The sequence below is a fragment of the Balaenoptera physalus genome (assembly GCF_965194825.1).
Source record: "Balaenoptera physalus genome assembly, chromosome: 5".
NCBI lineage: Eukaryota > Metazoa > Chordata > Mammalia > Artiodactyla > Balaenopteridae > Balaenoptera > Balaenoptera physalus.
The window spans coordinates 64,163,999-64,187,419 of NC_138884.1; the positions used below are offsets into that span (position 1 = coordinate 64,163,999).

Consider the following 23,421-nt stretch of genomic DNA (forward strand, 5'->3'; position numbering starts at 1 on the left):
TCACTTCTCATCAGAAGCTAGACGTCTCATGAAACTCACTGGGCGTTCACAGGTGCAAGATCAAACTCAGAAGCCGACTGGGCCAGGCCTCCAAAACCACAATGAAGTGAGTTAACACAAAGTTCACATTTAAGACAGCTCTTAAAGAGATTATGAACCTTCGTTAGTCACCACATAAATGGGTCTCTGGCTTAGGGATTTACGAAAGCTTATTTAGGTAACCGCGGTTGCTGTCACAGCATCTTATTGAATAGCCTGACCTTCTTATGCTGCCTGGTTAGTTTGGTTGCTTAGCGCCTGCTCCTAAGTATGTCAAGGTTGTGGATTTCATTTTCATACAAGCTGCTAACGTAGAGGAAAAAGACATCACTGGCCAGTGCTATTAGTTACAATGAATGCCTGAATACAATACCAGTGTTCCCATATGATTATGCCTAGAAAGAGGGCATATAGAATAATGATATGCATAAACTATGTATCATCGGTGCATAATAGAGATGTTCCAGGTGCATAAAAGAGAAGTTTCATTAGAACAAAAGCCACCTAGGACTTTAGAGCTTCATTCCCTTACAGAACCCCAACTGAGGAAGGCCGATGGCAAGTTTGGCACATGTACGCTGCTAGTAGGCACTGCTATCCCCAGATTTAAGATGCAAAGAGTGCTTCAATTATTAAGACCTGTGAACATAATATGCAATTTAATTTTCCACTCACTCTTGAATTCCAGGGAAATGACACTGCTACTATCTTCCTAGGTACTAACAATCAGTATTTACAGTGTATTCTTCAGTGAGAAATAAGTATTTTCTCCATCAATTCTAAACTTACTAGATCAGAGAATTTTCAAACTGACTACCAGGCATAAAGCCTAGAAAAAACATTGATGGAATAGTTTTCCCCTGCCCATGATAGAATAGTTTCCAGAAAAATCTCTCAAATGGCAAATTTCTTAACCTAATACCATTGACTTCAGTGGTGAAAGTTTTTATGCATTCCCAAACCCCTGAATTTATATTCACTTATACTTTATCCTTAAACAATATCACATTATTTTAAAAATAGAGATGATAACCTCAATAGTTAAAATTAGTTAACACAATCAATTCTTTATAAATTATTTCCTTTATAAATTATAAGATCATGCTTACATGATCTTGTTATTTTATAGCTTAACAGGCAGAACATACATGTGATACTTAATGTTTATGCAAACTTTAATGCAAAAAAAACCAGAACATACATGTGATACTTAATGTTTTACAAACTTTAATGCAAAAAAAAAAGAAAGAAAGAAAGAACGAAAAGAACAAGTAAAGCAATGCAAGTGATATCTCACCAAACAAGTTGACCTCACAGCATGATGCACTTAACTGTCACTGCCATAAACTATCAAGCCAACAGCTAAGAAGAAAATGTAATGCTAGACTAGATCTACCAACTACACAACTGCAAGGATGACCACATGGTGTTTCTCTCCTGGAAGCTTTGGAAGGAAAAAATCTAAGTCATTCTTTGTAAAAACAAAGAAATGCCTCATAAGCTGAAGTGAGGGTTTTAATGAAATGCCTTATAAAGTTGAATGCTCATAACTTTAATGGGCATACTTCAGGATATGACTATACCTTGTTTTAAAAAATATTTATTATTTCCTACAGAAAAATGCCTTGTACATACTGCTACACTTAACCATTTACTGATTAAGCTTGAAAAATATTTTAAATACTTATGCTAAATCATAACTGGTTAAAGTAAAAACTCAAATTATGTGACAGTAATAGAAATTCATACACAAGGATGACGGTCCTGACCCACTGTTAAGAGTTTTACAAGAAGAGGAAAGAAGCTCTGGCCTAGCACTCATTTGTGTGTAGCTGGGCAACACTGAGATATAAATGATGTTAGTAGAACACAGCTTTTTCATGTGGCTTGATCCTGAGACACTGCATGGCTTCATTTGTACCATGTTTAAACCAACTTTAACCAATCATTCTTTGATAACTTCTAGAGGACTTTTTTTTAAAGTATACTGTTTCCCAGAGACATGTTCTCTTTCTTTAAGTATTTTTCAAATGCAAGCTTGAAATATATATATTATTGAATGATACAGCTATTAGACACAGTCCAGATACTTTAAGAGAATTTAAAAATTATTAACAGTCATTGCATTAAAGGACTCACTATCAATAGGGCACACAAGACATACGGTCACAGAATTATCTGTGAAACAAGAATTTTCTTCCAAATGAATCATCCTTATTTTCTACTCTCTATAAAAGGAAAAACATTATAATTTATATTGCTTATTTTTGATAGTCAGGCACTAATTTTAAAAGATTAACGCTAAGACACTCCATCTAGTGGGCCAATTCAGTTATTTGCCTGGACTACCTGCTAGATCCATGTAGAATGACTGAGACTCGATCAAAATAAGCTGTTAGTAGACCAGACCCCAACAGATTTTATTTAGTGGAGTTCTAGATTCATCTTGGCAATTTAGATCCAGGATACCTGAAATGAATCCTGAACTTTTTTTTTCTTAACATCTTTATTGGAGTATAATTGCTTTACAATGGTGTGTTACTTTCTGCTTTATAACAAAGTGAATCAGCTATACATATACATATATCCCCATATCTCCTCCCTCTTGCATCTCCCTCCCACCCTCCCTATCCCACCCCTCTTGGTGGTCTCAAAGCACAGAGCTGATCTCCCTGTGCTATGCAGCTGCTTCCCACTAGCTATCTATTTTACATTTGGTAGTGTATATATGTCCATGTCACACGCTCACTTCGTCCCACCTTACCCTTCCCACTCCCCGTGCCCTCAAGTCCATTCTCAACGTCTGTGTCTTTATTCCTGTCCTGCCCTTAGGTTCTTCAGAACCTCTTTTTTTTTTTTTAGATTCCATATATATGTGTTAGCATACGGTATTTGTTATTCTTTTTCTGACTTACTTCACTCTGTATGACAAACTCTAGGTCCATCCACCTGACTACAAATAACTCAATTTCATTTCTTTTTATGGCTGAGTAATATTCCATTGTATATATGTGCCACATCTTCTTTATCCATTCATCTGTTGATGGACACTTATACATAAGTGATGGACACTTAGCCAAGTCCTGGCTATTGTAAGTAGTGCTGCAATGAACATTGTGGTACATGACTTTGAATTATGGTTTTCTCAGGGTATATGCCCAGTAGTGGGATTGCTGGGTCGTATGGTAGTTCTATTTTTAGGTTTTTTTTTTTTTAATTATGTATTTATTTATTCATTTTTATAGCTGTGTTGGGTCTTCGTTTCTGTGCGAGGGCTTTTTCCGGTCGTGGCAAGCGGGGTCCACTCTTCATCGCGGTGCGTGGGCCTCTCACTATCGTGGCCTCTCCTGTTGCGGAGTACAGGCTCCAGATGCGCAGGCTCAGTAATTGTTGCTCACGGGCCCAGTCGCTCCATGGCATGTGGGATCTTCCCGGACCAGGGATCGAACCCGTGTGCCCTGCATTGGCAGGCAGATTCTCAACCACTGCGCCACCAGGGAAGCCCTATTTTTAGTTTTTTAAGGAACCTCCATACTCTTCTCCATAGTGGGTGTATCAATTTACATTCCCACCAACAGTGCAAGAGGGTTCCCTTTTCTCCACACCCTCTACAGGATTTATTGTTTGTAGATTTTTTGATGATGGCCATTCTGACCACTGTGAGACCATATCTCATTGTAGTTTTGATTTGCATTTCTCTACTGATTGGTGATGTTGAGCATCCTTTCATGTGTTAGTTACCAATCTGTATATCTTCTTCGGAGAAATGTCTATTTAGGTCTTCTGCCCATTTTTGGATAGGGTTGTTTGTTTTTTTGATATTGAGCTCCATAAGCTGCTTGTAAAATTTAGAGATTAATCCTTTGTCACTTGCTTCACTAGCAAATATTTTCTCCCATTCTGAGGGTTGTCTTTTCATCTTGTTTATGGTTTCCTTTGCTGTGCAAAAGCTTTTAAGTTTCATTAGGTTCCATTTGTTTATTTTTGGTTTTACTTCCATTCCTCTAGGACGTGGGTCAAAAAGGACCTTGCTGTGATTTATGTCATAGAGTGTTCTGCCTATGTTTTCCTCTAGAGTTTTATAGTGTCTGGCCTTACATTTAGGTCTTTAATCCATTTTGAGTTTATTTTTGTGTACGGTGTTAGGAAGTGTTCTAATTTCATTCTTTTACATGGAGCTGTCCAGTTTTCCCAGCACCACTTATTGAAGAGGCTGTCTTTTCTCCATTGTATATTCTTGCCTCCTTTATCAAAAATATGGTGACCATATGTGCGTGGGTTTAGTTCTGGGCTTTCTATCCTGCTCCATTGATATATATTTCTGGTTTTGTACCAGTACCATACTATTTTTTTTTAATATCTTTATTGGAGTATAATTGCTTTACAATGGTGCGTTACTTTCTGATTTATAACAAAGTGAATCATCTATACATACACATATATCTCCATATCTCTTCCCTCTTGCGTCTCCCTCCCTCCCACCCTCCCTATCCCACCCCTCTAGGTGGTCACAAAGCACCAAGCTGATGTCCCTGTGCTATGTGGCTGCTTCCCACTAGCTATCTATTTTACATTTAGTAGTGTATATATGTCCATGCCACTCTCTCACTATGTCCCAGCTTATCATTCCTCCTTCCCATGTCCTCAAGTCCATTCTCTAGTAAATCTGCATCTTTATTCCCATCCTGCTCCTAGGTTCTTCATGACCATTTTTTTCTTTTGTTTTTCTTTTTTGGATTCCATATGTATGTGTTAACATACGGTATTTGTTTTTCTCTTTCTGATTTACTTCACTCTGTATGACAGACTCTAGGTCCATCCACCTCACTACAAGTAACTCAATTTCGTTTCTTTTTATGGCTGAGTAATATTCCATTGTATATATGTGCCACATCTTCTTTATCCATTCATCTGTCAATGGACACTTAGGTTGCTTCCATGTCCTGGCTATTGTAAATAGAGCTGCAATGAACATTGTGGTACATGACTCTTTTTGAATTATGGTTTTCTCAGAGTATATGCCCAGTAGTGGGATTGCTGGGTTGTATGGTAGTGCGATTTTTAGATTTTTAAGGAAGCTTCAAACTGTTCTCCATAGTGGCTGTATCAATTTACATTCCCACCAACAGTGCAAGAGGGTTCCCTTTTCTCCACACCCTCTCCAGGATTTATTGTTTCTAGATTTTTTGATGATGGCCATTCTGACCAGTGTGAGATGATATCTCATTGTAGTTTTGATTGGCATTTCTCTAACGATTAATGACGTTGAGCATTCTTTCATGTGTTTGTTGGCAATCTGTATATCTTCTTTGGAGAAATGTCTATTTAGGTCTTCTGCCCATTTCTGGATTGAGTTGTTTGTTTTTTTGATAATGAGCTGCATGAGCTGCTTGTAAATTTTGGAGATTAATCTTTTGTCAGTTGCTTCATTTGCAAATATTTTCTCCCATTCTGAGGGCTGTCTTTTGGTCTTGTTTATGGTTTCCTTTGCTGTTCAAAAGCTTATAAGTTTCATTAGGCCCCATTTGTTTATTTTTGGTTTTATTTCCATTTCTCTAGGAGATGGGTTGAAAAGGATCATGCTGTGATTTATGTCATAGAATGTTATGCCAATGATTTCCTCTAAGATCAGGAACAAGACAAGGATGTCCACTCTCACCACTATTATTCAACATAGTTTTGGAAGTCCTAGCCATGGCAATCAGAGAAGAAAAAGAAATAAAAGGAATCCAAACTGGAAAAGAAGAAGTAAAACTGTCACTTTTTCCAGATGACATGATACTATAGATAGAGAATCCTAAAGATGCCACCTGAAAACTACTAGAGCTTATCAATAAATTTGGTAAAGTTGCAGTATACAAAATTAATACACAGAAATCTCTTGCATTCCTAAACACTAATGATGAAAACTCTGAAAGTGAAATTAAGAAAACACTCCCATTTACCATTGCTACAAAAAGAATAAAATACCTAGGAATAAACCTACCTAGGGAGAAAAAAAGACATGTATGCAGAAAATTATAAGACACTGATAAATCACAGCAAGATCTTTTTGGATCCACCTCCTAGAGTAATGGAAATAAAAACAAAAATAAACAAATGGGACCTAATGAAACTTCAAAGCTTTTGCATAACAAAGGAAACCAAAAACAAGACAAAAAGACAACCCTCAAAATGGGAGAAAATATTTGCAAACGAATCAATGGACAAATGATTAATCTCCAAAATATATAAACAGCTCATGCAGCTCTATATTAAAAAAAGCAAACAACCCAATCAAAAAATGGGCAGAAGACCTAAATAGACATTTCTCCATAGAAGATATACAGATGGCCAAGAAGCACATGAAAAGTTGCTCAACATCACTAATTATTAAAGAAATGCAAATCCAAACTACAATGAGGTATCACCCCACACCGGATAGAATGGGTATCATCAGAAAATCTACAAACAACAAATGCTGGAGAGGGTGTGTAGAAAAGGAAACCCTCTTGCACTCTTGGTAGGAATGTAAATTGATACAGCCACTATGGAGAACAGTATGGAGGTTCCTTAAAAACTAAAGATAGATTTACCAGAGCTTCAAGATGGTGGAAGAGTAAGATGTGGAGATCACCTTCCTCCCCACAGATACATCAGAAATACATCTACACGTGGAACTGCTCCTATAGAACACCTACTGAACACTGCCAGAAGACCTCAGACCTCCCAAAAGGCAAGAAACTCCCCACGTACTTGGGTAGAGCAAAAGAAAAAAGAAAAAACAGAGACAAAAGAATAGGGATGGGACCTGCACCAGTGGGAGGGAGCTGTGAAGGAGGAAAGGTTCCCACACACTAGGAAGCCCCTTCATGGGCGGAGACTGCGGGTGGCAGAGCTGGGACGCTTTGGAGCCACAGAGGAGAGCGTAGCAACACGGGTGCGGAGGGCAAAGTGGAGAGATTGCCGCATGGAGGATCAGTGCCAACCAGCACTCACCAGCCCGAGAGGCTTGTCTGCTCCCCCGCAAGGGCATGCGGCGGCTGGGAGCTGAGGTTCAGGCTTCGGAGGTCAGATCCCAGGGAGAGGACTGGGGTTGGCAGCGTGAGCATAGCCTGAAAGGGTTAGTGCACCACAGCTAGCCGGGAGGGAGGCCGGGGAAAAAGTCTGGACCTGCCTACGAGGCAAGAGACTTTTTCTTCCCTCTTTGTTTCCTGGTGCGCGAGGAGAGGAGAGGAGATTAAGAGCGCTGCTTAAAGGAGCTACAGAGACGGGCGCGAGCCGCGGCTAACAGCGCAGACCCAGGAGACGGCATGAGACACTAAGGCTGCTGCTGCCGCCACCAAGAAGCCGCTATGCGAGCACAGGTCACTATCCACACTGCCCCTCCCGGGAGCCTGTGCAGCCCGCCACTGCCAGGGTCCCGTGATCCAGGGACAACTTCCCCGGGAGAACGCAGGGCGTGCTTCAGGCTGCTGCAACGTCTCGCTGGCCTCTGCCGCCGCAGGCTCGCCCCGCATCCGTACCCTTCTCTCCCCCCGGCCTGAGTGAGCCAGAGCCCCGAATCAGCTGCTCCTTTAACCCCGTCCTGTCTCAGCGAAGAACAGACGCCCTCAGGCAACCTACACACAGAGGCGGGTCCAAATCCAAAGCTGAACCCCAGGAGCTGTGGAAACAAAGAAGAGAAAGGGAAATTTCTCCCAGCAGCCTCAGGAGCAGCGGATTAAAGCTCCACAATCAACTTCATATACCCTGCATCTGTGGAATACCTGAATACACAGGAAATCATCCCAAATTGAGGAGGTAGACTTTGGGAGCAAAGATACATTATTTTTCCCCCTTCTCTTTTTGTGAGTCTGTATGTGTATGCTTCTGTGTGATTTTGTCTGTATAGCTTTGCTTTCACCATTTGTCCTAGGGTTCTGTCTGTCAGTTTTTTTTGTTTGTTTGATTTCTTTTTTTTTTTTAACTTAAAAAAATTTTTTTCTTAATAATTATCTTTTCTTTAAATTATTTTATTTTATTTTATTTTATTTTATCCCCTTTCTTTCTTTCTATTTTTTCTCCCTTTTATTCTGAGCTGTGTGGATGACAGGCTTTTGGTGCTCCAGCCAGGCATCAGGGCTCTGCCTCTGACGTGGGAGAGCCAAGTTCAGGACACGGGTCCACAAGAGACCTCCCAGCTCCCCGTAATATCAAACGGAGAAAATCTCCCAGAGATCTCCATCTCAACGCCAAGACCCAGCTCCACTCAACGACCAGCAAGCTACAGTGCTGGACACCCTATGCCAAACAACTAGCAAGACAGGAACACAGCCACATCCATTAGCAGACAGGCTGCCTAAAATCATAATAAGGCCACAGACACCCCAAAACACACCACCAGACGTGGACCTGCCCACCAGAAAGACAAGATCCAGCCTCATCCACCAGAACACAGGCACTAGTCCCCTCCACCAGGAAGTCTACACAGCCCACTGAACCCACCTTAGCCACTGGGGACAGACACCAAAAACAACGGGAACTAGGAACCTGCAGCCTGCAAAAAGGAGATCCCAAACACAGTAAGATAAGCAAAATGATAAGACAGAAAAACACACAGCAGATGAAGGAGCAAGGTAAAAACCCACCAGACCTAATAAATGAAGAGGAAATAGGCAGTCTACCTGAAAAAGAATTCAGAAAAATGATAGTAAAGATGATCCAAAATCTTGTAAATAGAATAGAGGAAATACAAGAAACGTTTAACAAGGACCTAGAAGAACTAAACAGCAAACAAACAGTGATGAACAACACAATAAATGAAATTAAAAATTTTCTAGAAGGGATCAATAGCAGAATAACTGAGGCAGAAGAACGGAAAAGTCACCTTGAAGATAAAATAGTGGAAATAACTACAGCAGAGCAGAATAAAGAAAAAACAATGAAAAGAACTGAGGACAGTCTCAGAGACCTCTGGGACAACATTAAACACACCAACATTCGAATTATAGGGGTCCAAGAAGAAGAAGAGAAAAAGAAAGGGACTGAGAAAATATTTGAAGAGATTATAGTTGAAAACTTCCTTAATATGGGAAAGGAAATAGTTAAGTCCAGGAAGCACAGAGAGTCTGATACAGGATAAATCCCAGGAGAAACACGCCAAGACACATATTAATCAAACTATCAAAAATTAAATATAAAGAAAACATATTAAAAGCAGCAAGGGAAAAACAACAAATAACACACAAGGGAATCCCCATAATGTTAACAGCTGATCTTTCAGCAGAAACTCTGCAAGCCAGAAGGGAGTGGCAGGACATATTTAAAGTGATGAAGGAGAAAAACCTACAACCAAGATTACTCTACCCAGCAAGGATCTCATTCAGATTTGATGGAGAAATTAAAACCTTTACAGACAAGCAAAAGCTGAGAGAGTTCAGCACCACCAAACCAGCTTTACAACAAATGCTAAAGGAACTTCTCTAGGCAGGAAACACAAGAGAAGGAAAAGACCTACAAAAATAAACGCAAAACAATTGAGAAAATGGGAATAGGACCATACATATCGATAATTACCTTCAATTTAAATGGATTAAATGCTCCCACCAAAAGACACAGACTGGCTGAATGGATACAAAAACAATATCCATATATATAATGTCTACAAGAGACCCACTTCAGACCTAGGGACACATACAGATTGAAAGTGAGGGGATGGAAAAAGATATTCCATGCAAATGGAAATCAAAAGAAAGCTGGACTAGCAATTCTCATATCAGACAAAATAGACTTTAAAACAAAGACTATTACAAGAGACAAAAAAGGACACTACATAATGATCAAGGGATCGATCCAAGAAGAAGATATAACAATTGTAAATATTTATGCACCCAACATAGGAGCACCTCAATACATAAGCCAAATGCTAACAGCCATAAAAAGGGAAATCAACAGTAACACAATCATAGTAGGGGACATTAACACCCCACTTTCACCAATGGACAGATCATCCAAAATGAAAATAAATAAGGAAACACAAGCTTTAAATGATACATTAAACAAGATGGACTTAATTGATATTTATAGGACATTCCATCAAAAACAGCACAAAACACATTCTTCTCAAGTGCTCATGGAACATTCTCCAGGATAGATCATATCTTGGGTCACAAATCAAGCCTTGGTAAATTTAAGAAAATTGAAATCGTATCAAGTATCTTTTCTGACCACAACGCTATTAGACTAGATATCAATTAGAGTAAAAAATCTGGAAAAGTACAAACACATGGAGGCTAAACAATACACTACTTAATAACCAAGTGATCACTGAAGAAATCAAAGAGGAAATCAAAAAATACGTAGAAGAAAATGACAATGGAGACATGATGACCCAAAACCTATGGGATGCAGCAAAATAGTTCTAAGAGGGAAGTTTATAGCAATACAATCCTACCTTAAGCAACAGGAAACATCTCAAATAAACAACCTAACTTTGCACCTAAAGCAATTAGAGAAAGAAGAACAAAAAAACCCCTCAAAGTTAGCAGAAGGAAAGAAATCATAAAGATCAGATCAGAAAAAAATGAAAAAGAAATGAAGGAAACGATAGCAAAGATTAATAAAACTAAAAGATGGTTCTTTGAGAAGATAAACAAAACTGATAAACCATTAGCCAGACTCATCAAGAAAACAAGGGAGAAGACTCAAATCAACAAAGTTAGGAATGAAAAAGGAGAAGTAACGACTGATACTGCAAAAATACAAAGGATCATGAAAGATTACTACAAGCAACTCTATGTCAATAAAATGGACAACCTGGAAGAAATGGACAAATTCTTAGAAATGCAAAACATGCCGAGACTGAACCAGGAAGAAATAGAAAATATGAACAGACCAATCACAAGCACTGAAACTGAAACTGTGATTAAAAATCTTCCAACAAACAAAAGCCCAGGACCAGATGGCTTCACAGGCAAATTCTATCAAACATTTAGAGAAGAGCTAACACCTATCCTTCTCAAACTCTTCCAAAATATAGCAGAGGGAGCAACACACCCAAACTAATTCTATGAGGCCACCATCACCCTGACACCAAAATCAGACAAAGATGTCACAAAGAAAGAAAACTACAGGCCAATATCACTGATGAACATAGATGCAAAAATCCTCAACAAAATACTAGCAAGCAGAATCCAACAGCACATTAAAAGGATCACACACCATGATCAAGTGGTGTTTCTTCCAGGAATGCAAGGATTCTTCAATTTACGCAAATCAATCAATGTGATACACCATATTAACAAATTGAAGAATAAAAACCATATGATCATCTCAATAGATGCAGAGGAAGCTTTCGACAAAATTCAACACCCATTTATGATAAAAACCCTACAGAAAGTAGGCATAGAGGGAACTTTCCTCAACATAATAAAGGCCATATATGACAAACCCACAGCCAACATTGTCCTCAATGGTGAGAAACTGAAACCATTTCCACTAAGATCAGGAGCAAGACAAGGTTGCCCACTCTCACCACTATTATTCAACATAGTTTTTGAAGTTTTAGCCACAGCAATCAAAGAAGAAAAAGAAATAAAAGGAATCCAAATTGGTAAAGAAGAAGTAAAGCTGTTTGCAGATGACATGATACTATATAGAGAGAATCCTAAAGATGCTACCAGAAAACTACTAGAGCTAATCAATGAATTTGTTAAAGTAGCAGGATACAAAATTAATGCACAGAAATCTCTGGCATTCCTATACACTAATGATGAAAAATCTGAAAGTGAAATTAAGAAAACACTCCCATTTACCATTGCAACAAAAAGAATAAAATATCTAGGAATAAACCTACCTAAGGAAACAAAAGACCTGTATGCAGAAAATTATAAGACACTGATGAAAGAACTTAAAGATGATACAAATAGATGGAGAGATATACCATGTTCTTGGATTGGAAGAATCAACATTGTGAAAATGACTCTACTACCCAAAGCAATCTACAGATTTAATGCAATCCTTATCAAACTACCACTGGCATTTTTCACAGAACTAGAACAAAAAATTTCACAATTTGTATGGAAACACAAAAGACCCCGAAGACCCAAAGCAATCTTGAGAACGAAAAATGGAGCTGGAGGAAACAGGATGCCTGACTTCAGACTATACTGCAAAGCTACAGTAATCAAGACAGTATGGTACTGGCACAAAAACAGAAATATAGATCAGTGGAACAGGATAGAAAGCCCAGAGATAAACCCACGCACATGTGGTCACCTTGTCTTTGATAAAGGAGGCAAGAATATACAGTGGAGAAAAGACAGCCTCTTCAATAAGTGGTGCTGGGAAAACTGGACAGCTACATGTAAAAGTATGAAATTAGAACACTCCCTAACACCATACACAAAAATAAACTCAAAATGGATTAAAGACCTAAATGTAAGGCCAGACACTATCAAACTCTTAGAGGAAAACATAGGCAGAACACTCTATGACATAAATCACAGCAAGATCCTTTTTGACCCAGCTCCTAGAGAAATGGAAATAAAAACAAAAATAAAAAATTGGGACCTAATGAAACTTAAAAGCTTTTGCACAGCAAAGGAAATCATAAACAATACCGAAAGACAACTCTCAGAATGGGAGAAAAGATTTGCAAATGAAGCAAATGACAAAGGATTAATCTCCAAAATTTACAAGCAGCTCAGGCAGCTCAATATCAAAAAAACAAACAACCCCATTCAAAAATGGGCAGAATACCTAAATAGACATTTCTTCAAAGAAGATATACAGATTGCCAACAAACACAGGAAAAAATGCTCAACATCATTAATCATTAGAGAAATGCCAATCAAAACTACAATGAGATATCATCTCACACCGGTCAGAATGACCATCATCAAAAAATCTACAAACAATAAATCCTGGAGAGGGTGTGGAGAAAAGGGAACACTCTTGCACTGTTGGTGGGAATGTAAATTGATACAGCCACTATGGAGAACAGTATGGAGGTTCCTTAAAAACTAAAAATAGAACTGCCATACGACCCAGCAATCCCACCACTGGGCATATACCCTGCGGAAACCATAATTCAAAAGAGTCATGTAGAGTCTAGGTCCATCCACCTCACTACAAATAACTCAATTTGTAGTGAGGTGGATGGATCTAGAGTCTGTCATACAGAGTGAAGTAAGTCAGAAAGATAAAAACAAATACCATATGCTAACACATATATATGGAATATAAGGGGGAAAAAAAAGGTCATGAAGAACCTAGGGGTAAGATGGGAATAAAGACACAGACCTACCAGAGCATGGGCTTGAGGATATGGGGAGGGGGAAGGGTAAGCTGTGACAAAGTGAGAGACTGGCATGGACATACATACACTACCAAACGTAAAATAGATAACTAGTGGGAAGCAGCCACATAGCACAGGGAGATCAGCTAGGTGGTTTGTGACCACCTAGAGAGGTGGGATAGGGAGGGTGGGAGGGAGGGAGACGCAAGAGGGAAGAGATATAGGAACATATGTATATGTATAACTGATTCACTTTGTTATAAAGCAGAAACTAACACACCATTGTAAAGCAATTGTACTCCAATAAAGATGTTAAAAAAAAAAAAAAGTCATGTACCAAAATGTTCATTGCAGCTCTATTTACAATAGCCAGGACATGGAAGCAACCTAAGTGTCCATCAACAGATGAATGGATAAAGAAGATGTGGCAAATATATACAATGGAATATTACTCAGCCATAAAAAGAAACAAAATTGAGTTATTTGTAGTGAGGTGGATGGACCTAGAGTCTGTCATACAGAGTGAAGTAAGTCAGAAAAAGAAAAACAAATACCATATGCTAACACATATATATGGAATCTAAGAAGAGAAAAAAAAAAGGTCATGAAGAACCTAGGGGAAAGACGGGAATAAAGACACAGACCTACTAGAGAATGGACTTGAGGATATGGGGACGGGGAAGGGTAAGCTGTGACAAAGTGAGAGAGTGGCATGGACATATATACACTACCAAACGTAAAATAGATAGCTAGTGGGAAGCAGCAGCATAGCACAGGGAGATCAGCTCGGTGCTTTGTGACCACCTAGAGGGGTGCGATAGGGAGGGTGGGAGGGAGGGAGATGCAAGAGGGAAGAGATATGGGAACATATGTATATGTATAACTGATTCACTTTGTTATGCAGCAGAAACTAACACACCGTTGTAAAGCAATTACACTCCAATAAAGATATTAAAAAAATAATAATAATAATAAAAAAAAGACATAGACGTAGAGAATGGACTTGAGGACACAGGAGGGGAAAGGGTAAGCTGGGACGAAGTGAGAGAGTGGCATGGACATATATACACTACCAAATGTAAAATAAATGGCTAGTGGGAAGCAGCCGCACAGCACAGGGAGATCAGCTTGGTGCTTTGTGACCACCTAGAGGGGTGGGATAGGGAGGGTGGGAGGGAGATGTAAGAGGGAGGAGATATGGGGATATATGTATATGTATAGCTGATTCACTTCATTATACAGCAGAAACTAACACACCCCTGTAAAGCAATTATACTCCAATAAAGATGTTAAATTAAAAATAATTTAAAAAAGGAAGGACACACAAAGTGCCAGAGCGGTGACTCAGTCGAAAACAATGACAGCTTAAGTCATTTCCCCATTCATGGTACCTGTCTTCCACCTAACCAAGTGATAGTTACTGTATTAAGCTCTGAAATAATACAACTATTAAATGTAAGTTCTAGCTCAAAAACATTTCTTCTCTTTAGAAAGTCATGCATTGCTAATGCATATATGTGGAATCTAAAAAAATAGTAGTGATGAACCTAGTAGCAGGGCAGGAATAAAGACGCAGATGTAGAGAACAGAATTGAGGACACCGGTTGGGAAGGGGAAGCTGGGACGAAATAAGAGAGTAGCATTGACATATGTACTCTACCAAATGTAAAATAGATAGCTAGTGGGAAACTGCTGCGTAGCACAGGGAGATCAGCTCGATGCTTTGTGACCACCTAGAGGGGTGGGATAGGGAGGGTGGGAGGGAGGGAGACGCAAGAGGGAAGAGATTTGAGAACATATGTATATGTAAAACTGATTCACTTTGTTATACAGCAGAAACTAACACACCATTCTAAAGCAATTATACTACAATAAAGATGTTAAAAAAATAATAATAAAAATAAATAAAATTTTTTTAAAAAGACATAGACGTAGAGAATGGACTTGAGGACACGGGAGGGGGAAGGGTAAGCTGAGACGAAGTCAGAGAGTGGCATGGACATATATACACTACCAAATGTAAAATAGATGGCTAGTGGGAAGCAGCCGCACAGCACAGGGAGATCAGCTTGGTGCTTTGTGACCACCTAGAGGGGTGGGATAGGGAGGGTGGGAGGGAGATGCAAGAGGGAGGAGATATGGGGATATATGTATATGTATAGCTGATTCACTTCATTATACAGCAGAAACTAACACACCCCTGTAAAGCAATTATACTCCAATAAAGATGTTAAATTAAAAATAATTAAAAAAAGGAAGGACACACAAAGTGCCAGAGCGGTGACTCAGTCAAAAACAATGACAGCTTAAGTCATTTCCCCATTCATGGTACCTGTCTTCCACCTAACCAAGTGATAGTTACTGTATTAAGCTCTGAAATAATACAACTATTAAATGTAAGTTCTAGCTCAAAAACATTTCTTCTCTTTAGAAAGACATGCATTGCTGATGCACATATGTGGAATCTAAAAAAACAGTAGTGATGAACCTAGTGGCAGGGCAGGAATAAAGACGCAGATGTAGAGAACAGAATTGAGGACACCGGGTGGGAAGGGGAAGCTGGGACGAAGTAAGAGAGTAGCATTGACATATGTACTCTACCAAATGTAAAATAGATAGCTAGTGGGAAACTGCTGCGTAGCACAGGGAGATCAGCTCGATGCTTTGTGACCACCTAGAGGGTTGGGATAGGGAGGGTGAGAGGGAGGCTGAAGAGGGAGGGGATAAGGGGATATATGTATACATATAGCTGATTCACTTTGTTGTACAGCAGAAACTAACACACCATTGTAAAGCAATTGTACTCCAATAAAGATATATTAAAAAATACAAAAATAAATTAGGTACTGAGGCCATATCAGAATAAAGCTGTAACTTTTGTAGTGTTAATCATACCTTAAAAAAAAAAAAAAGTCATGCATCAGTAAAGAAAACCTCGAAGGAAGAAGAAAGTCTGTGAACAAAGTAGGGTTTCTAAATAATTAGTTCTTAAGATATAGGAATTAACATTTTTCCAGTAGAGTTATAGTAGTTTAATTATTTCCCAAAATCTTGATATGGTTTGATATATTTTACCAACCACACAAAGCTCAAAATCAAACTCTACTGGTATCATGTTGAATAAAAATTAGCCTCTGGAAAGCAGACATAAAGGATTAGACAGAAATACGCCATCGGTTTAAGTAGGTGTGGCACACATTTACTCCTAGTCCTTCTGACTGCTGAATTGCTCCTGCCTTTTTGTTCAGACAGGTTGACTTTCTGGTAAAGGATTCTTTTGTCTCCCTGATTTGTTGTGCAACCTAATACAAGAGTGTGTAATTGTAATTGGCATATATAACTGGATACTCCCTCCTGGATTTATAGAAATCCAAGAGCATAATAAAAATGAACCTACTTTGACATTTACAGTATTTAACTTATAGAGTAACTGGTGATTTCTTTTTGAAGAGAAACTCATAAGTCGAAATGGCTACTGGATTTACAGTTCTCTGCATCTGAAACTTGGGACATAATTGTAATTCACTTACCCTCTCCTCACACACTTTGCACATGAATTAAACAGGTTTGCCGTTCTGCATCGATGTGGGCCCATACCAAAATTATCAGGAGTAAATCTCACTCTATTATATTCCCTAGATGTCTAGGAATGAGTAGACAATGTTGAAGTGTGCCCTCTTCTTAAAATATATTTTTATCCAAAATGAATGAGAAATGGAATGGCATGCTATATTGAATGTTCTGAATAATTGAAATTTACTGCACAAAATGTATTTATTTTTAAATGAGCAGAATATGGCAAAATGCACACAACACTGAAAAATGCACTAACTATAACAATTTATGTACTCTCTCCTAATTACAAGCATTATTTTTTCTGGTATGTAGTTATTTGAGTGTCTTAACCTGGTTCCTCAAAAGCAGAGCCTGAGACAGAGACTTGCATTCAGTAGTTGATTTGAGAAAGAGTAAAGGACAGAAAGAGTAAAATGGGGAGAAGTTGGTCATCACTAGCAGCAACTCTAGCTCCATCCGGTAGGACCTTACTAATTGTATTTCAGAACTGTCTTCCCCTGTGACTAAAGGGGGAAACATTTGTCCATCAGCTCTCAGCCAATTCTGGCTCCAACAGTTACCTCCCACATCTCCTATTGTCCATCTTGGAATGTCCAGTGGGTTCCTTCTAGCAGAAAATGAGAAGTCTTAGGTGCTGACTTGAGAAGGGCATTTGTTACTCCTGAGTAGAGAAGATCCAAATCTGTGTGGAATAGGTCACCATACTGTGGCTGGGATAAGATAGGCCAAGAGTATTTAAAATGGCATTAAAAAGTGTCAAATGCATTCAGTATCTGGTGGTTTGTATTCAAGATGTGGTGACTGATTACCATTTTTCATATATTTTAGTACTTTCTAGAACTCAGACCTCTTTTTCAAATATCTTGTGATGGGGAACTTGAGAGTCTTTTTAGAAACAGAATAATAAATACTAAGATTTTATTACTCTCTATGCTAATCTATGAACATAGAAATTACATAGTCAGGATTGAATAAAATGATTATGCCTACAGAATAATGTGTTCTCCAAAACAAAATAATTAATATGAATTAATATTAAAACAAAATGTGTTCATAAATGTAACTATTTCCATTTTCTTCCCCCTTGACTTTTAGACATTGCAATGCCAACAGCAGAAAATCTTCTCAATACCTGTAAGTTCACTAATAAAGAGTTATTTTCTAGTAAGAAATTCCTTAGATGGAAAAAAAAAAACCAACCATCCACTTGAGAGTCAATGTGGTATCCGTAAAGGTGTAATGGGAACCTTTCTTCTGGAAACTTGTATGAAGGTGACTGTAGATGGTTTTTGACTGATATCATGGATTTAAAATGAGGAACACATTATCTCATGCCATGATGGCAGAGGGGATCTAAGGACAGCAGTGATAATTAAGAACACTACCAAACATAAAACAGATAGCTAGTGGGAAGCAGCCGCATAGCACAGGGAGATCAGCTAGGTGGTTTGTGACCACCTAGAGGGGTGGGATAGGGAGGGTGGGAGGGAGAAGCAAGAGGGAAGAGATATGGGAACATATGTATATGTATAACTGATTCACTTTGTTATAAAGCAGAAACTAACACACCATTGTAAAGCAACTATACTCCAATAAAGATGTTTAAAAAAAAAAAAAAAGAAAGAACTTAGACTCTAAAACTAGCTACACATTAGTTTTGAGCCCCAGATCTAGCACTTCCTAACTGGATGAATTTACACAGGTTATTTAACTTCTCAAACCTTCCGTTCCAAGTTATTGTGATGATAAAAGAAGGTAAAAATAAAGTACTTAAAAGAGTATACGCTCATGATAAGCACTCAAAAGATGTCAGCCCTTTGTATTTTCTACTCTGCCGCTGAAAACTTCAGGCCTAGGAACTCACTGTGGAATTCTGATCCTAGAAGCCAAGTTTAGTGTGCTAAGAAGTCAGCTGCCTTACATGCAAGCAGCTGCTTGTTGGCCAAGGCATTCTGTTTCTACTCTCCCACTAGCCGCTTTGGGAAATGTGATCCCCAAGGTTGCTAGAACCTGGAGCACACTGTCAGGAGAAGCACTCCTCTTATCTGAGGTTGATTGGAGCAACTGGATTAGAGGAATTGCCCTCCAGAGCCAGGTGACACCGACCCCAATTGTTCTTGCTATCCTTCAGTCACATCATAGTTATTTCTGAGCAACCTGGGTAAAACTTAAACACAAATCTGTATTAGATTGTTTTTCTCTGTGATATATTTTGACTGAACAATGCTTAAGCAACTAATTAGACATTTTTAAGTCAATTATTCCAGTTAAAAACTTCAGTACTGATATGATCAAAATCCACAATTAGGAATTTGTCAGGTTGGTAGAGAGAGGTAGTCAACACAGGAATAAAAGCAGTGGTAAGAAAGAGATTAGCCAATTTGTCCATCTGCCCATCTGGGACACTAAACAACCATCCAGACCAGTATCCTGAATTTGCCTTGGTTTATCTGAGATTTTAATTGTACTTTAAATAAGAAGGGAGAAGGGAGAGGTAGGCAAGAAAAATCGAACAGAGTTGAAGAGAACAGAGTTTGGCATGTGACGTAAAGTATATTAAAGTGCAGTAATAGGATAAACAACAAGGTCCTACTGTATAGCACAAGGAACTATATTCAATATCATGTGATAAACCATAATGGAAAAGAATATGAAAAAGAATATATATATATATATATATATATATATATATGTATATATAACTGAGTCACTTTGCTGTACGGCAGAAATTAACACAACATTGTAAATCAACTATACTTTGATAAAAAAATTTTTTTTAATGCAGTAATAGCTGATGGAGTAGAAGTTAGAAGGGTAGCGAGACTGTAAGAGCTTGGTAGATTATCTGATTTTTCTGAAATTATCACCCAGAGAGTCTTCATTATATTCCTTAAATCCTTGAAATTTGTCAAATGACCTCTTTTGACATAACAAAAGCTCTAAGGTGCCAGGTAAGATTTTGGCAGAGGTAATAACAAGGTAGTACTGCAGAGGTGGCGGCTAAAAGCTTAACAGACACAACAATCATGAGTAAATAAAAACTCAGAATAAAAATTGGTGCATGGATATAAATTAGATTAAAATTCTGAGTAAGAGCAGAAACAGAGAAGTAGAGTCGCCCAGGGGAGGTTCTCCTAGCCCACAGAGAATCATCTTTGTTTTCACATTCCTCTGAAGGAAGTTGAGTAAAAGCCAACTTCCTTTAGGAGTTGTCCAAACAGAAAGGAAGATCAGCAGGAACCCTTATATATTCAGGTTCTGCATTATTTTCTTTATCCTCTGTAGCGTCCATGATAAGGGAGTGGATAGAAAGAGGGAAAGAAAAGGGAGTCACACTTAGTGAGTCAATGTGAGTGCTGTCTCATTCAAATTCAGTGATGTTTATCAAGAGGATGCCTTACAACCTGAAGTTTGGGTTTCATCAAAGAGAACAGTCTAGAATCAGAAGCAATATACAAACTTAAGGATTTCAAAGGGCTAGTGAAGGTTTTTTAAAAGTCTACATGTCCCTCCCCTGTTCTTCTAATCCTTTCCACCCTCAGGAGAGAATATCTCAAGATACCTCTTGTCACATATAATAAGCAACATCTCTGTGAAGCAATTGACCATCTAACCTTTCCAATTAATTTAAATATTCTCATTCTTGATACAAACATCTTTTCTTTAATTCAGAGTTTCTCAACCCTAACTACTAACTTTTTGGGCCAGATAATTCTTTGTTTCAAGGACAGTCCCATGCATTATAGAATTTTTAGCAGGATTACTGGCCTCTACCCACTAGATACCAGTAGCCCAACACTGCCCCCCTCCCAGTTATGACAACCAAAAATGTCTCCAGATATTGCCAAATTACTCCTGGGGATAGGAGGTGGTATGCAAAATTGACACTGATTGAGACCACTACCTTAATCTATGCCCACTGCACTGATTTTGGCAAATTTTATTCACTCTCCAAATTCTTAGGAACAAACCTAATACAGAAGAGGGTTTTGCAGTCAAATATTTTTATTTTAAGATGTCTCATGGATTACGCTATACAGACTTCATTTCTACAAACATTTGAGAACTTGTTTGTGCTCCTTTTATGTGATGGGTTCTCTCCAGTAGGTTCTGGAGATACATTTTAATTTAAAGATACGATTCTTGCCCTCTAAAAATATTTATTAGTGAGGCTGACGATCTCTTGCAAAAGGTACCATAAACTGTTAAGGGACAAGCTCAGTGCTTTAGTTGGAGTAAGACGAGATAGTCATGAGAATCAGACAGAGGGTCAGATGGGTAGAATAATAGTCAAGTTACACTATTACTGCAGATTTGCTTTAAAGACTTAAGAGTCTAGCAGTTTCTCTGGATCTAAATTGACACTAAAGCACAGTCCTGATACAGAGAAGCATATAACTTTGGGAAAAGTGTTGGCTATCTTCATGTGTTTCTCCTTTTATCCAAGTATTGTTTGTTGTAACTTGAATGCAAATACATTTCTATCTACTCTGTCTCTCTCATCAATATCTCATTCACACTTTCTTATGAATGTTTAATAGCAATTATTGCTTTAAACAACTGTTCACAAAATTAAAAAGCACACATTTCCCCATGCAACTTTGTAATTTGTTATACAATTATCTTCCAAATTTAAACATTTAATTCCACCTACCTCTTTCAACAGGTCATAGCAAGGCCGAACCACGCACAAAAAGATGTATGTGAGTGATGAAGATGGGGGAGAAAGATGTCAATCTATTTTGAATGAATTCTCAGGAAATCTCATGTCATTAGTAAATTAGTCCTGACTTTTCCAAGACTGTGTTTTTTCTCAGTTAAAAGTTAACAGTAACCCATATTACAGGAAGGTTGTTTACTATAGGAATGCATGCATAAGTGGTATCAATATTATATGCTAATGACTCGATTTTGAAAAGGTTGTGGACAACACACAATAACTCCCTCTGGCAACAAGATAGCTGGGGGCATGGATGCCGAGGAAGGGGAATGGCCCTGGCAAGCTAGCCTTCAACAGAACAATGTTCACCAATGTGGAGCCTCTCTGATTAGTAACAGCTGGCTTGTCACTGCTGCTCACTGTTTCTTAAAGTAAGCTCTGAACCACTTAAAGGCCTCAAATTCACTCAAGTACCTAAAAGTCTGATACATATCTTTCAAGAATATAGTCATACAACTATGCTTCCAGCTGTACAATATTGTGAGATATAGCTCAAAATTACTCAATGAATTATCAGTAAAAAGAAAAAAAAAAAATATATATATATATATATTCAGACTAGAGCAGGGTTGTCAACAGTGGCACTACTGACATTTTGGACCAAATAATTCTTTGTCGTGGGGGACTAGCCTGTGCATTATAGCATGTTTAGGAGCATCCTTGTCCTCTAAACACCAAATGTCAGTGTCTAGAGGACAAGACTGACAACTGAAAATGTCTCTAGACATTAACAAATGTCTCTTGGAAGACAAAATAGCTCTCAGTTGAGAATCACTAAGCTAAATCTACTTAATCAATTTTATAAGGAAATTATAAATCCCAAATTGAGTACAGGTCTTCTATTCCTTTCTCATCATTATTACATTTGGTCATATTTACTTAATCATAAGTATTTGAATCCATCCTGCATCCTCCCATATATGTTATATCTCTACATGAAATGATTATTTCTTTAAAGGATATATTATTACACCAAAAGTTTACTTTTTTATACCTAAAAGTTTTTTACCCTTTTGTTTGATGGTTCATTTCACTAATTTCTGTTGGTTCTATATAGCACTTATTGTTTTTATATGTAAACAAAAATCCCTCTCAAACTTGAGAGTTTTAAAGTGTTCCGGCAGTACTACTTTCAGAGCTTAATGTACAACCCTTGATAAACAAGTAATAGTAAAAGTCAGAAATATTTTCTATTTATAGTTTTTAATGCGTATAAAAGAGGATTTAGACTATTTCCTTAACTTCCACACGTTCACTTTGTCCCATATCCTTGCCGACTTTTTGTTTAATCTTATTATCTTGTGTTGTTATATTTATCTTTCTAAATCCCCTTGAGTCTTTTCTGTACAAAAAAGAATAAAATGTAGTTTACATGAGTTATCCTTTAAAATAGAGCTTATTGAGTTATTCAAAGTCTATTCATGTTATCATTATTTTAATTTTTTTCTTACATATATCTTTGCTTTTGTATGTTTATATGCACTATGGGAATTCAAAACTTATCTAGTTCTTTAAAAAAGTAAAAGATATTAATTCCTACAACTCCAATATACAGGACTTTTAATAAATAAATTTATTTTCTTTAGGGCCAGGAATCCCAAAGAATGGAATGTTAGTTTGAGGCTTCTTTTAAGTGATCCACAAATACAGCAAAGTGTCAAGGATATTATAATTCATGAAAACTACCACTACACCAGCAGCACACGATAATGACATTGCTCTTGTGCATCTGTCTTCACCAGTATTATATACAAGCAACATCCAAAGAGCATGTCTTCCAGAAGCTTCTTATGCATTCCCACCCAGTTCCGATGTGGTGGTCACTGGA

At 38.0% G+C, this 23,421-nt stretch overlaps 1 protein-coding gene across 1 annotated transcript in view; it reads left to right on the forward strand.

Annotated features, from left to right (window-relative positions):
- Positions 1–23,421, forward strand: part of LOC309660871 (transmembrane protease serine 11C-like) — a gene marked incomplete at its 5' end in the record, with an annotated part of 55,265 nt that overhangs the window by 21,382 nt on the left and 10,462 nt on the right. Inside the window, 4 exon segments of the mRNA XM_082461947.1 lie at positions 17,969–18,007; positions 21,793–21,964; positions 23,180–23,285; positions 23,287–23,421. Coding sequence (XP_082318073.1) covers positions 17,969–18,007; positions 21,793–21,964; positions 23,180–23,285; positions 23,287–23,421 — 452 coding nt within the window.